General features: G+C 43.3%; 1 protein-coding gene across 7 annotated transcripts in view; it reads right to left on the bottom strand.

The window, feature by feature from the left end:
• PROM1 (prominin 1) overlaps positions 1–13,316 on the bottom strand; it is an 80,635-nt gene that overhangs the window by 36,855 nt on the left and 30,464 nt on the right. For 5 of the 7 annotated variants that reach the window (XM_070399069.1, XM_070399046.1, XM_070399061.1 and 2 more), the window contains exons 4-6: positions 11,250–11,276; positions 9,110–9,315; positions 2,497–2,617 (exon numbers count right to left, since the gene is read on the bottom strand). In XM_070399069.1, the coding sequence (XP_070255170.1) occupies positions 2,497–2,617; positions 9,110–9,315; positions 11,250–11,276 (354 nt within the window). Of the gene's footprint in view, positions 1–2,496; positions 2,618–9,109; positions 9,316–9,402; positions 9,482–11,249; positions 11,277–13,316 lie in introns of those variants that run through there. The other 2 variants (XM_070399087.1, XM_070399055.1) reach the window with 2 other exon arrangements.

Here is a 13,316-nt window from a genome sequence, read left to right as displayed (position 1 = left end):
GTGGGGCATGCAGGAGGCAGCCAATCAATGATTCTCTCTCATCGTGGATGTTTCTATCTCTCTCTCTCTCTCCCTCTCCTTTCCTCTCTGAAATGAACAAAAATATTTTTTAAAATTACCTCAAACCAGAACATTTTTAAAAAGAAAGTAGGCTCTTGGAGATGTTTACATTTTCTGACACCCAGACTTGTTAACGACACTCCAACGCGTGTTGGTGTAAGAAACATGATTCCGCCCTGACCAGTTTGGCTCAGTGGATAGAGGGCCGGCCTAAGGACTGAAGGGTCTCGGGTTCGATTCTGGTCAAGGGCATGTACCTTGGTTGCAGGCACATCCCCAGTAGGGGGTTGTGCAGGAGACAGCTGATCGATGTTTCTCTCATCGATGTTCCTAACTCTCTATCCCTCTCCCTTCCTCTCTGTAAAAAATCAATAAAATATATTAAATTAAAAAGGAAGAAAGAGAGAGAGAGAGAGAGAGAGAAAAGAAAGAAAGAAAGAAAGAAAGAAAGAAAGAAAGAAAGAAAGAAAGAAAGAAGGGAAGAGGGAAAGAAAGAAAGAAACATGATTCCTTAGTTCTCAGGATGCTGGGCAGTGGCTCTGTGGCTGGTTGGGCCGGGACCACATGGCTGGGACACGGGGGCTACTCCCTCCATGTGGCCTCTCATTTCTCCAGCATTCAGTCTGGGTGTTTTCACTGTGGTTCCGGCAGTGAGAGAACGGGGCTGGAGGCTCGGGGCTGCGAGAAGCGTAAGCCTGACACTAGCACAAGGTCACGTCTGTCTGTCTGCTGAGTTCTTTTGGTCACAGCAAGTCTCAGAGGCAGCCCGGGTTCGACGGGTGTGAACAGTCCCGCCTCTGGAAGGGAGGGATGGGAGAGAATCTGGGGCCACCGGGCACCTGCCACACCAGGGCCCCTGTATCCAGGGCTGGTCCTGAGCTGCCTGTGAGCGCTGCTTGCTCTATCTTGGTGTCCTGGCGGTCTCCCCCCACACCCTCACCCACACCCTCACCCTATGCTGCTGTGTTAAGTAACTGCCGCCAACCTCCTCGGTGAAAATATGTCAGTTTTTTAAAAAATATATTTTATTGATTTTTTACAGAGAGGAAGGGAGAGGGATAGAGAGTTAGAAACATCAGTGAGAGAGAAACATTGATCAGCTGCCTCCTGCACATTCCCTACTGGGGATGTGTCCGCAACCAAGGTACATGCCCTTGACGGCAATCGAACCTGGGACCCTTCAGTCCGCAGGCCGACGCTCTATCCACTGAGCCAAACCCGTTAGGGCAAATGTGTTTTTAACTTTTCATTCCTCCAGCTGCTAGAGCAAGGGTAAATACCTCACTGTTCGGGGCCAGGCATGTTTCCGCTGCAAAATGACTACACATTTTCTGCTCTGTTTTTTAAAGCCTTCTTTAAAGCTCTTCATGTTTTTTGAAGTAGACACACTTCCCTAAAAGTCATATCACCACCCTCCCGCGTTTCTGAAAGCAACCCCAACGTGCACCAGCCACGACTGCTACGTATTTAATTTTGCCAACATTTTAGGGGGGAAAAGGATTCACTTTGTAGTCTTTAGAGTGACAGGTGAAAACGTTCTGAATTTTTGTTCACAGATTGGGGAAATGAAACACTTGCCTCTGTGTAATGCTGTCAAGTGATGGATAAAATTAGCTTCTCTAATCTCCATATTTAAAAATGCCTTTTAGGTCCAACCACATATTTAAAAACTGAGACAGTATTTAACGTGAGTACTTTTCAGGCTGCACTGGAGGCGAGGAACACCTGCTGTGTGAGGACACAGTGGGTTCTGCGGGCTCCCATGACCAAATCCAACGTGCACTCGCTTCTCTCCAGCTGGGACCCGGAGCTCAGCCACGTATATGAGGGCTAATGTCTGCTCAGACATTTTGTAAATCAATGTTCTGAATAGGCAAGTCAACCACGTGTTACTGGGACATAGGAAAAAGGTGCCTTTGGGCATGATGATCCCGGTCCCCAAAGACAACGTGTGTGTGTGTGTGTGTGTGTGTGTGTGTGTGCAGGTGCACATGTGGGTCCACTCCCCAATCTATATAGATATTAGCAAGTGGATGTTTATAAAGAACAGAGGTTTCATGACAAAGGTACCTTCATGCGAAACAGTGGAGAGTTAACTACACTGCCAAAAAGTGAAGGATAACGGTACCCAAAGATATTTTTCTATAAAAAAAAAAGTCATGAGACCCTTAGAACAGTTAAGCACTTTTATGATGTGTACTATATTTTATGTTACCTTAATAAAATAAAATGACATCAATTTTGAAGTCATGCTTTTGAACTGTTTTAGACATCACGTTCTGGGCGTTTATTTCTTCATCTACAACATTAAAAGATGACACCTGTCTACACTGATGCGTGGGTTTCCTGAAGGTCTGAATGAGATTTCAAATAGACACAGGAACTCCGCAAGGCCCCGAACGCTACGCACGGCGGGATACACAGACGGGCTCTTACCGGTACAGTCACGTTCTGGAGAGTCCTCAGGTCTCTGAAATTGCTTTCGGCCAGTGTCCGGGCCTTTCTGATGTGAGTCCTGAGGTAGTGGTTTGCCATGAAACCATAGATGATACCAATGCTGTGGGGAAAGCACGGGAGAAGGAAGAGCGTTTCCCAGGTGCCCGCCCTCGGCGGATGGCCAGGTGCACGCAGCACGCTGACGGGGAGGGGCAGGACCCTGCTCCCCACCCAACACCCCCCTCCACTGCTGCAGCCTCCCGCCATGATCCCATGATGCACCCACCACCACCACCACCACCACCACGTGGGCCCCAGAGCAGAACCCCGTCTGCTCAGGGAAGACACAGAGCCACGTAAAATGCACTGCTCTGGTAAATAGTGACTCGAATAAATGGGACAACGTTCATGATACACTGTGAGGGAAACAGAAACTGACAAAGGGTTCAAGGCAGTAGTGTGTGCAATAGTCACTTTCATACAGATGTGATTGCAGGTACACACCCTCCGGTGCAGCGCGCATACACACACACACACACACACACACACACACACACTCACGCCTCTGCTCCCCCAAAGAAGACTATCAAGCAAAATACCAAAATGATAAGACTGCTTTGGGCTTTCTATCAGTGTGGTTTCTCTAATTATCTCTGGTAGCTTTTGTATTGTCTGGGTTGAAAAGAAACATGAGTCACTTTAGCCGTAAAATGCTGTATGAAAGCTGTGAACAATAATGTACGTGCTGTACCATCCCATTTCACGTAAAGCACGGAACCATGCAGGGTGATGCTGCTTAAAGTCGTGGTTATATTTGGGGAGAGGTAGATAATGATGTAATTGGTGTGTCCACTTCATAGAAACTCATGAATATGTATTTATGCCAGGGACTCTTTTCATGGTGGAAAACATACTTCAATAAAGACTTTCAAAAACAGTATCTGAAAGGCTCCTCTACTTGAAAATACAACACATTTTTCAAGCCAAAAAAGGTCTACATTTAATCGTTCTTAGGGCTTTTAATGTTGACTAGTTACTAACAATCTCCTGACTTAAATTAACTTGACCAATCAGTTTGTTTTTATGTCAAAGCCTTAGTTAGAACATGAAAATGTCACATTTAAAAATGGCTAATTACCAAGGCTTTGCTAAACGTAGCCACTAGGTGGCAGTAAAGAATTATATGAACATAACAACAGACCAATTTACCTACAGAAGTCAGTAACAAAACTGTTAAGTTTGCCCTAACCAGTTTGGCTCAGTTGATAGAGCATCGGCATTTGGACTCAAGGGTCCCAGGTTCGATTCCGGTCAAGGGCATGTACCTTGGTTGTGGGCACATCCCCAGTGGGGAGTGTGCAGGAGGCAGTTGATCGATGTTTCTAACTCTCTATTTCTCTCCCTTCCTCTCTGTAAAAAATCAATAAAATATAGTTTAAAAAAACTGTTAAGTTTGTAACCATTCAAAATAGAAGGTAAGGATAGAACAAAGTCTTGATAGAACAAAGTTTTGCAAATAATGGACAAACTTCGGGGAGAAAATCCTGATGCAGAATATCAATACCCTGAGTCTGCACCAAAAGCGATGTCTCCGGCTTTACGCATTCATATATTCACAGGTAGGGAGGCCAGGTGTCTGTGTTTGCATCAAAAGTTCCGTGTCCCCAGGGGACCTCAGTCTTGGGAACATGGAGACAGTCATTCACCCAGTTTATAGTCATCATTCATTCCAATTGGGGAGCATCCGTTCATCATCGGTCTCACTTAAAACATTTCCCCATAGCAGTATCACATTAGTTAGTTTCCCAAACTATTCCAAAAAAAAAGTCTGTAATGCACAATATTCAACAATATTTCTCAGGTTTACCGAGTCCCAGTGGAATGTGTACTAGAGTAGAAACACAAGATTTTGCCACTATTATTACCCGTAACTCGTACTGTGTGAGCTAGAGAAAGCCACTCTTCTTCTGTGAGCTTCCGTTGGTATCACAAAATTGAAAACTAGAGAAGTGCTTGTCAAGCCATGGGGAGAGGGGTACTGGATGTCTATGAATTTTATTTTTAAGTGTGAGTTCGTGCTGATGGTAATCCATCCATCTATCTATCTATCTATCTATCTATCTATTTATCTATCTATCTTCGGTGCCATTTGGAATGACCACCTTATAATCCATTGCTGTCAATCTCAAGTCTGCATTGGTATTTATGAGGCCTACTTCATACCATAGCAATAACAGTTAAGTGGTGCACTCATGCCAACTAAAGTCAAATGACCCCAAATAATGACTTTGGAGCAGCGTGGTCAGAAGGGGAAAACAAGTTGAGTCATAACCATGTATTTGGAGCTTTATTTATCATGCCAACTTCCAAGCATCCATGACAAGTCAGGGTCGTCACCTACATACACCTGCCCACGACATGGTTTCCGACTGGGGCCCTTGCTGTCTCTCCCCAGCATGTCCGAATTATTTGTCATTCATCATGCTCCAGACCCATCGTGCCATAGAGGAAGTCAAAGTGGACTTGAGAAACAACAGCAAGTCCAAGTCCTCTTGGCTTTCACTGGCTCCCCACCCCCATGGAACCTGGAACTCCCAGAGGGCTCTCCTGAAATTCTGATGGTCTGTTTCTCACTTCATACTCTATTTTGTCTTTATTTTTACCTGTGCTTAATTTCTCTAAAAAGAGATGAAAACTGCTTCTTTGTCAATTTTGCATAACCCGGGGGCCTCTGACCTGTGGTGGGTTCTCTGTGAAGGTGCTTTTAGAGACTGGACTTTGTTTCATTTGGTCCATTTAGAAGATTAGCCATAGGTCTGGAGTGTCCAAGTCAGAAACTGTCTTTGATCCTTTATTGAATAAACGCCTTTACTTACAAGATCATCAATCAGTAAAATGAGTTGCAATATGACACTGAATTTTAATGCAGCATGCAGTATTTCAAAAGATCCACATTTCTGCTGATCAATGATGGGCCCAATGAAAATGAAAGCATTGGTCATTTTTAAAAAACTGTACTAAACAGAATTCTGGGATAGAATTCAGCAACTGTCAAAGCTGACTTTTAGACCCATGCCACATTGTAAATTTTATTTGTAAATTAAGCATGGAAAATTCAGATGCCTACCTGGGCAGGCAGGAAGCGGGAAGGCACGGAGTGTGGCAGAGACCTTTGGGAGCTAAAGGTGGAAGGTGGGGGTGGGGCAGATGCCCTGCGGCCCTAGCAGGTGCCCCCAAGATGACAGACCAGTACTGCCAGATCTTCCCCCAAATCTGGAAATCTGCATTCTTATGTAAAAATCTCCCATTTTAAATAATAGCAACTATTCAAAGAAACAAGAAACTTTAAATACCAGGAAAAACAACTGGTTTCCATGTGTAATCTCTAATTTGAAACTTCTATCTAAACACAAAAGCTATCAAAACATGTACTTTTTTTATGCAGTACAATAAAATCTCTTGAAATGTTTAACAGAAGATAAACATGTTACTTTTATGGCAAATTAGCATTGTATCTTCTGTATTTTGTGATGGACAGACCAATTTTGTCATGTATACACTTAAAATTAAAGACTTAAAGCTTTTAAGGAGTAAGGCCACACCTTTGAAATTCATAGTAATTTATTTTTCTACCAATTTCTACTGGCTTAATGAAATTAGCCAGTGAAAGCCAAATCAATGTTTTTGGTCTCTATCTGATCTCTTATTTTTTTAAAGATAATTTTTAAGTTTAAAATTTAAATAACTAGCCTTCTCATTCACGTTAAGAAAATCTCATGATTTTCACACAGGCTAGTTCAATTTCTCTTCTGGAACCTTGTGGCCTCCAAGCCAGGAACGGACAATGACATCCTTATGAAAAATGAACTTTGGAAAATGGCCATCTTCCTGAAAAGTGACCGGGATTCCATTTTCACCAGGGTAATTGGCCAGAGCTGACTTATCACACTCAGAAACCTAGACATGTGCTGGAGAAATACAGGCCTCGGTGCTCCTTTTGGTTGTCTATAACCTTTCTTGAAATTCGGAAAAATGCAGTGGCGACAAGTACAAGGGAAAGAAAGAAGGGGAAACTTGGCTTTGTCCGCCACGAGGCACATCTGCTTCAACAGTTTGCAGCGAGAGGTGGAAATTCCATCTCTGGCTGATGGTCACACAGACTGACGTAAACACATGTCAGCGTGTGTGGAATTGTAGATGCGCAGCTGCCTTGGTGAAAACCCACACACAGGGAGAAGCTCACCACATATAGTCCATATCACTAGGGGTGCCTTCTCCTTGACACCTATCCATTTCTCAATTAAAAAAGAAAAAATACCTAATTTTTTTAATAAAAAAAAAAAGGGTGAATGAAAAATTAGAGCACTCAAGACTAATTTACACATCAACTCCATTTTTAATTGTGACACTTCCTACAGAGACACAAATAGAATTGAACTTGATAAAAGGCAAGTGGTTTCTGAATTAAAAAAAAAAAATCACATATAAAGATCAATTATCAGCAGTACCCGTCTCTGCTGAGGCCATGTAAGCCTGCCGCTAACAGCTGCTTCTCTGTCCTTTTCTGCCTCCTGCTTTTGTTTATCTGCCTTCCCTCTTATCTCATCTTCTGCTGTTGGAACATACTTTCCTCTCCTTCCTACCTGATCACAATGCAGAAAGCTGTGTGTTCCCCTGGTCTCCGCACTTCTGGAATAACTGTGATTACTTATGGTTAACACAGCTATTATTCAACTCATGGTGTTGAAGAGACTTGCAAATGAGTAGGGGTTTTTAAACAGAAGACATCAAAATAGCTTTTTCTAGATTTAATCATTCAAGGTAAAGAAGTTTACACTTCCAGTCTGTACTTTATTAAACAAACCTATCTCAAATACTACTTTTCTATTTATAATTCATATATAAATTCAATGTGTGCTGTGAGATAAAAGTTTTAAAAATGTCACGTAGCCTCAAGTAATTGGGGCTCCTTGGAATCTCGTTTCTCAAACTTAATTCATCCCAGAAGGCTGTTCAAGAAGCAATTTGTTTGAACTCTGAATCATTTCTTCCCCCCATTAGAAATAATGTAAATTGAATTAATCCTTTCCAGACCCCCAAATGACTCTCTGTTTTAACCTTTCTTATATACAGTACATGAATAATGTACTGTTTAAGCTATAAATATATACTACTTTTCTGAAATTTATTGAACCACCGCCTACTAGCCTTAACTGAATTTTTCATATATCACTGTCTCCAAAATACTATCACACTATCACCTGCTAACGGCTGTTCTTTTATTCAATCAACAACAGTTTTTCTACCTATTCAATTGCCTGGAATTATTGTTTTGTGAGCACTTTCATACCCTTAGCAACATTGGAACTCTTGATGGCCTCTTTATGTTTTAAAATTGTGCTAATCATGGATTAGCAAAAAAAAAAAAGCATTCTCTCCTTTGTTTTTAAACAAACATGAAGGGGTTGTCAGGTTGAAAGCTGAAGGTTTGGTTGACAACCAAGACATTTTTTCTGTGAACAACTTGGTCGAGAACCGAATTGTTCGAGATGTTTGATTGTACTTCATTTCTGTGGCTGGCAGTCTGGTCGAATGAATGAGGAAATGTGGAATGATGAAGAATATCACAACCAGGGAAGGCAGGGGCCAGTGTCATAGAGCACATTCCTCAGCTGAAGAATCTGATTTAAACTCTTAACAAAATGTCACCATCCTAAAATAAAAGCAGGATACTTCAGATCTGCTAGTCAGTTTGAAAACTTTCAGCAGTACAAGCCACAGGAAAAAACATCCTAAATTGGGACGTGTGCTCCAGACTTCAAGAGAGGGGGGTGGCTTAATTGCAAATTCAAGAAACTAGATATAGTGTTAGAAAGTTCATTCCATTCTCCAATATTCTCCAATTGCAAAACTCAGGGACTGTGCCCATCCTTTAAGATCTCCCTGGACATGCAAATCAACTAGCAAATACTTGCTCTGCCGTCCTGCACGCTGCCTGTCCCCAATAGCTATTTAAGAGAAGGGAGATGGCTCAGTGGTTGAGCATGGACCCAAGAACCAGGAGGTCACAGTTCGATTCCCAGTCAGGGCACATGCCTGGGTCATGGGCTCAATTCCCAGTAGGAAGCGTGCAGGGCAGGAAGCAGCCAATCCATGATTCTCTCTCATCATTGATGTTTCTCTCTCTCTCTCTCTCTCTCTCTCCTCCTCCTCCTCCTCCTCCTCCTCCTCCTCTCTTCCTCTCTGAAATCAATAAAAATGTTGTTTTAAGAGAACAGTGTGTGTGGGGGGGGGGGGCGGGGGGAGCCACCTTTCTAGGGGGTAAATGCTTCCTGCAGTCTAAGGTTCACCAGAATGTCTTCAAAGTGAAGAAACATAGAAGGGCTGGCTGAGCACGTAGATTAGGGCAGCTTGATGACAAGGCTAGCTGCTGGTCACAGTGACATCTTTCTGAGCCATCCTGGACAAACATTTTTGTTCTCTCTCTTCTGTTTTTGGAGGGTTTTGTTGTTGTCGTTTCATTTTAAACTAACTCACAGGCTTAACAGGTAAAACACGAGACAGTCCTCCTCCACCCAAAACCCAGGCAGCTGCGGCCAGAGATTCTACTCGCCTCATAAGCACACAGAGGATCAGGAGGGCGAGGGCGTAGTATTTCCTCCGGAAGGGCCCGTCCCTCCTCTGTCGCTGGTGCATTTCTCCGCCACACCTGTTGAAGCGGCGGCACAGACCGAAGCAGAGCCCTGCCAGCGGCATGACGATGACAAAGAGCAGTCCCAGGACGGCCCAGAAAATAATCCCGATCTCATACTGGATGACCTGCAAGTCAAGCAGAAGAATCAGCATGTGCTGGAACCCAGAACAAGGGGAACAGCCCCCTCGTGAACACGATTCATTTTCTTTAACCTGTTTGACACTCTGAGCTCATATTCCCACTTTGAAGCTCCTCTTGAAACAGAGGCAGCAGAGATGTGAGCGACGAGAACACGAGGTCAGCTGTTTCTATCCTCTTTCAGCTCCTGAGAAAACGTCCAAATACAGGGTCAAGATGCAAACGGTTTTATTTCAACCCCAGACATGTTGTTTTTAAGTGGTGTACCAATGTTGGCAGAAGTGCTTGCGTAATGAAGACATGTAGGGTGTTTTTTAAGCAGAAAAATAGGACCAGTGGAAGTTATCGAGGCTTCAAAGCAGTTAGATTGAATCAATTAATGTCAAGTTCATGGTCAGTTACAAAAGAATCTGGAATACACTGAAATTTAGAAAACAGGATCAGACTTTCTGAGCCAGATGTGGCCACTCAGTTTCCCCACCCACACACTGGGAATAACATACTCTGTATGGTCATCGTGACCATTGCGGGTAACGTAGGAGTAGCAATAACGTGCCAAGTACAGTACCAGGCATGGGGTGGAGACCTACTAAGTGGCACTGAGAGCCAGTGAGGCTGGGTACGGCTGCCTGGGTCTCAGACAGTTACTAGATGCCTAGATGCTTAGCAACTGGCACAAATTCTAGATACAAGCATGTGACCAAACTATGTTTCCATAATCGTTCCTGATTTTATTCTAGGAGACATAAAAATTTGTGCAACTGCATCACGAAACTTCGTCTCATTCCAACTCACATGCAGTTACGTTTTCCATAAAACAAGACATTTTTGAAGAATGGCAGAAAATTATAGGTTGGCAGTTTGCAACTAAGGGGCCAGCTAGCCACTTAGCAACAGATTCTAGAGCCAAGCTGAGCCAAATGAATGAAACATAAGTGTTGGTCCCAGGAGCCAACATGATGTTTTTAGAGAGAAGGCTGAGCTTGGAGTTAGAAGACGGGCCTTCAATCCCGGCAGGGGCGTCTGGTTCCCTGAACTGGAAAGCGTTACAGTAGCACCAACCCCATAGCACAGTGTGAGGGACACACAGTTAATGGTTTAATGGGAAAACAACCAGCCAACTGCCCAGCATGCAGCAAATACTCAACTCCTATTGGTTAACTCTGGGGGCAAATGCTTAAGAGTATTTATTAAGTCAGGGGCACATGGCACTCGAATATTATCTATTTAGATATTGAGGTTAGGATGCTAAAAGAAAAAAAAAGTGGCAAAATTTTGCCACATTCTTCAAGTACCTGGTCCTAATTAAACTAAGGCCCATGACAGGGAGTCTTCATTGGCTCCCTTGAGGATTTGCATCATTAGCCAATTGAGAAACCAACCCCAAACTCTTGTTTATACATTTTGCTATAGTTTCTCAGCAAATATTCTAAATTACTTACTATTTTTCAAGGAATTTATAATCCTTTCTGAGTCTTAAGAAACACTGAACCCAAACCCAGGAGAGAAAGTGTATTGACATGTTTTAAATATCCTCTCCTTAGCTCCAAACACAAATTTTATCTTTGATACACAAGCTTTCCTATGTTACTAAATATTAGGTCGGACAGCATAAGGACAGATGTCATTTCATGGGCCTCGATGACATTCTGAAACACCAGGATCTCTGGGGCGCTTTGTGAACTGCCTTGAAGGGAAGATCGGGATCCGAATTTGCCAAGATGGGTCACTTTTCTCCCCTGAACTACTACAACTGAAGGACGATTAAAGACGATGGCAGAGACCAAAGAGAAACCAATCATCTAAAGACCATTACGGTGGACATGACAGTGAAGGAGAGGAAGTTCTGGAAAAAGCAATACATTGACCCAACTCGCTGGCTTTAGACAGAGCAATGGGGACGAGCAGACAAGGACTTTACCTGCAGAGTCAACACCACGCTTTCTGGCTGTGGAGGCCACAGCAGTGGAGTTTGTGGGAGGCGGAGGCAGCATGCATCAAGAAAACAGAAAAAGTTGCGTGAGAGGTCAGCCGCAGAGAAAAGTCGGGTGAGAGAAAGACCAACACAAGGCAGACATAGAAACCTTGAGTGCTTGTTGGAGGCAGAGTGCTTTGGCAGAATCAAGTTCTGGAACGTACATTTGAATCACGATTGGATTTCTGGGGAGGTTTTGAATAGGTACACTGATCAGGTATGGAGAGGGGACTGGGAAGGAAAGATGCAATTGCTTAACACACTACCCATGTGGCCTTCGTGAAATAGAGAAGTGGCAGCTGCCTAAAGCCCCGGAGCCAAAGGCACCACCTCCCAAAGTATCTTTTCTAAAATAAAAACCCGGTGGTATCATTGCCTCGCCTAATAGCATCCCATGGGCCTCACCATGTTTAAGTCAGACTTCTTAATGTGGCCCAGTAGGGTTACCCCTGGCTTCACGGCCCCATTTGCCCCGACCACTGCAGTCTCCAGAAAGCACCTGCTCTCTCCCTTCCTCACTCTGGGCTCCCTCATGTTGCCTCCTTGTCCAGAATATCATTCCCATTATGCTTTCCCACCAAAACTAAACATCCTTTGTTGTATGCTCCTCCTCATCGAGATAGACTGGGATTGCTGCCCATCCTCCTTCATGCTGCCTTGGAGTCCTTTACTTGGCCTTTCACAGCACTCACTCCACTTGGGGTGACTGGCTGTACGCTTGGGGGCATGGAGAACAATGACAGCCACACTTGCCATCCTCTCCCCAGTGCCCAGCCCGGGACCTGGCATACAATAGTTGCCTATTCAGAATCAGATAAATGATGAGTTGAGGGACTAGGAGCCATTGCCTAAGACCAACAATTTCTAAACAGTGGCCCAGAGACAGGGACTGGTCAGCGATGAAGGTGGACCAACCCTCAGGGAAGTCAAAAAATAAAGATGTAATGAGTTTCCCATAAAGCAAAATTCACTCAATTTATAAGACTATCTTTTTTTGGGGGGGGGGGGGCATGGAGGAGGTGAAATGTGTATAAAAGGAAACGAAAGTTATTATGGTTGACTTAATAAATGTCCTTATGTGGCAAAATGAAATTAGGTGGCTCTAGGTCATTCCCCAGATTACTTTTTTGAAACTGTCTGGTCCAAGAAATCCAAGTATAGAAACTATTGTTTTAGATGGCAGATTTCCACAGATGGGAGAGAAGAATGTGATGGTATTAACTTTCAAATGAGATATCCAAAATGTTGGCGTGGGCAGTTCAGATACCTTTGCCTCCAGGGTCACATGGGGCATGCTGAATGACCTCAGCCAGTGGAACCTCATTTCTTGAACTTAATCCCTTCCAGAAGGCTGTTTGAGAAGCGATTTGTTAAAAAAACAGAATCATTTTTTCCCCATTAGAAATAATGTAAATTGACTTAATCTGTTCCAGACCCTCAAATGATTTTGTTTCAACCTTTCTTATATACAGTACATGTCTAACTTATCAATAAACACTTCTTTTCTTAAATTTATGCAACCACTCCCTACTAACCTTAAAGAAATTTTTCACATATCACTCGCTACCTCCTAAATGCTATCACCAGTTAACTGCTTTTCCTTTATCCAAATCAACAACAGTTTTTCTATCTACTCAATTGCCTGTGATTGCTCGTTTTTTTGTTTGTTTTGTTTTTGTGATTGCTGCTTCGTGAGCACTTTCACACCCTTAACAACATTCGCACTCTTGATGGCCTCTTTATGTTTTAAAATTGTGCTAATCACCAGCAACAAAAGCATTCTCTCTTTGTTTGTAGGAAAGACGCTTTTTGTCATGCTGAGCTATCAGCATGGAAGGGTTGTCAGGTTGAAAACTGAAATTTTGGTCAACAACCAAGACTTTTTTTTCCTGTGAACAACTTGGTTGAGAACCGAATTGTTTGAGATGGGAGACATTCAAGAAAGGAGGTTAGACTGTACATCAAATCTCTGGCTACCCCCTGAAGGGCTAAGGCGAGAAAGTCCACGTATCC

This window comes from Myotis yumanensis, unplaced genomic scaffold (assembly GCF_028538775.1).
Source record: "Myotis yumanensis isolate MYYU_CA2020_CCGP unplaced genomic scaffold, mMyoYum1.0.hap1 SCAF_1, whole genome shotgun sequence".
NCBI classification, from domain to species: domain Eukaryota; kingdom Metazoa; phylum Chordata; class Mammalia; order Chiroptera; family Vespertilionidae; genus Myotis; species Myotis yumanensis.
This window is presented reverse-complemented; position numbering and strand designations above follow the sequence as displayed.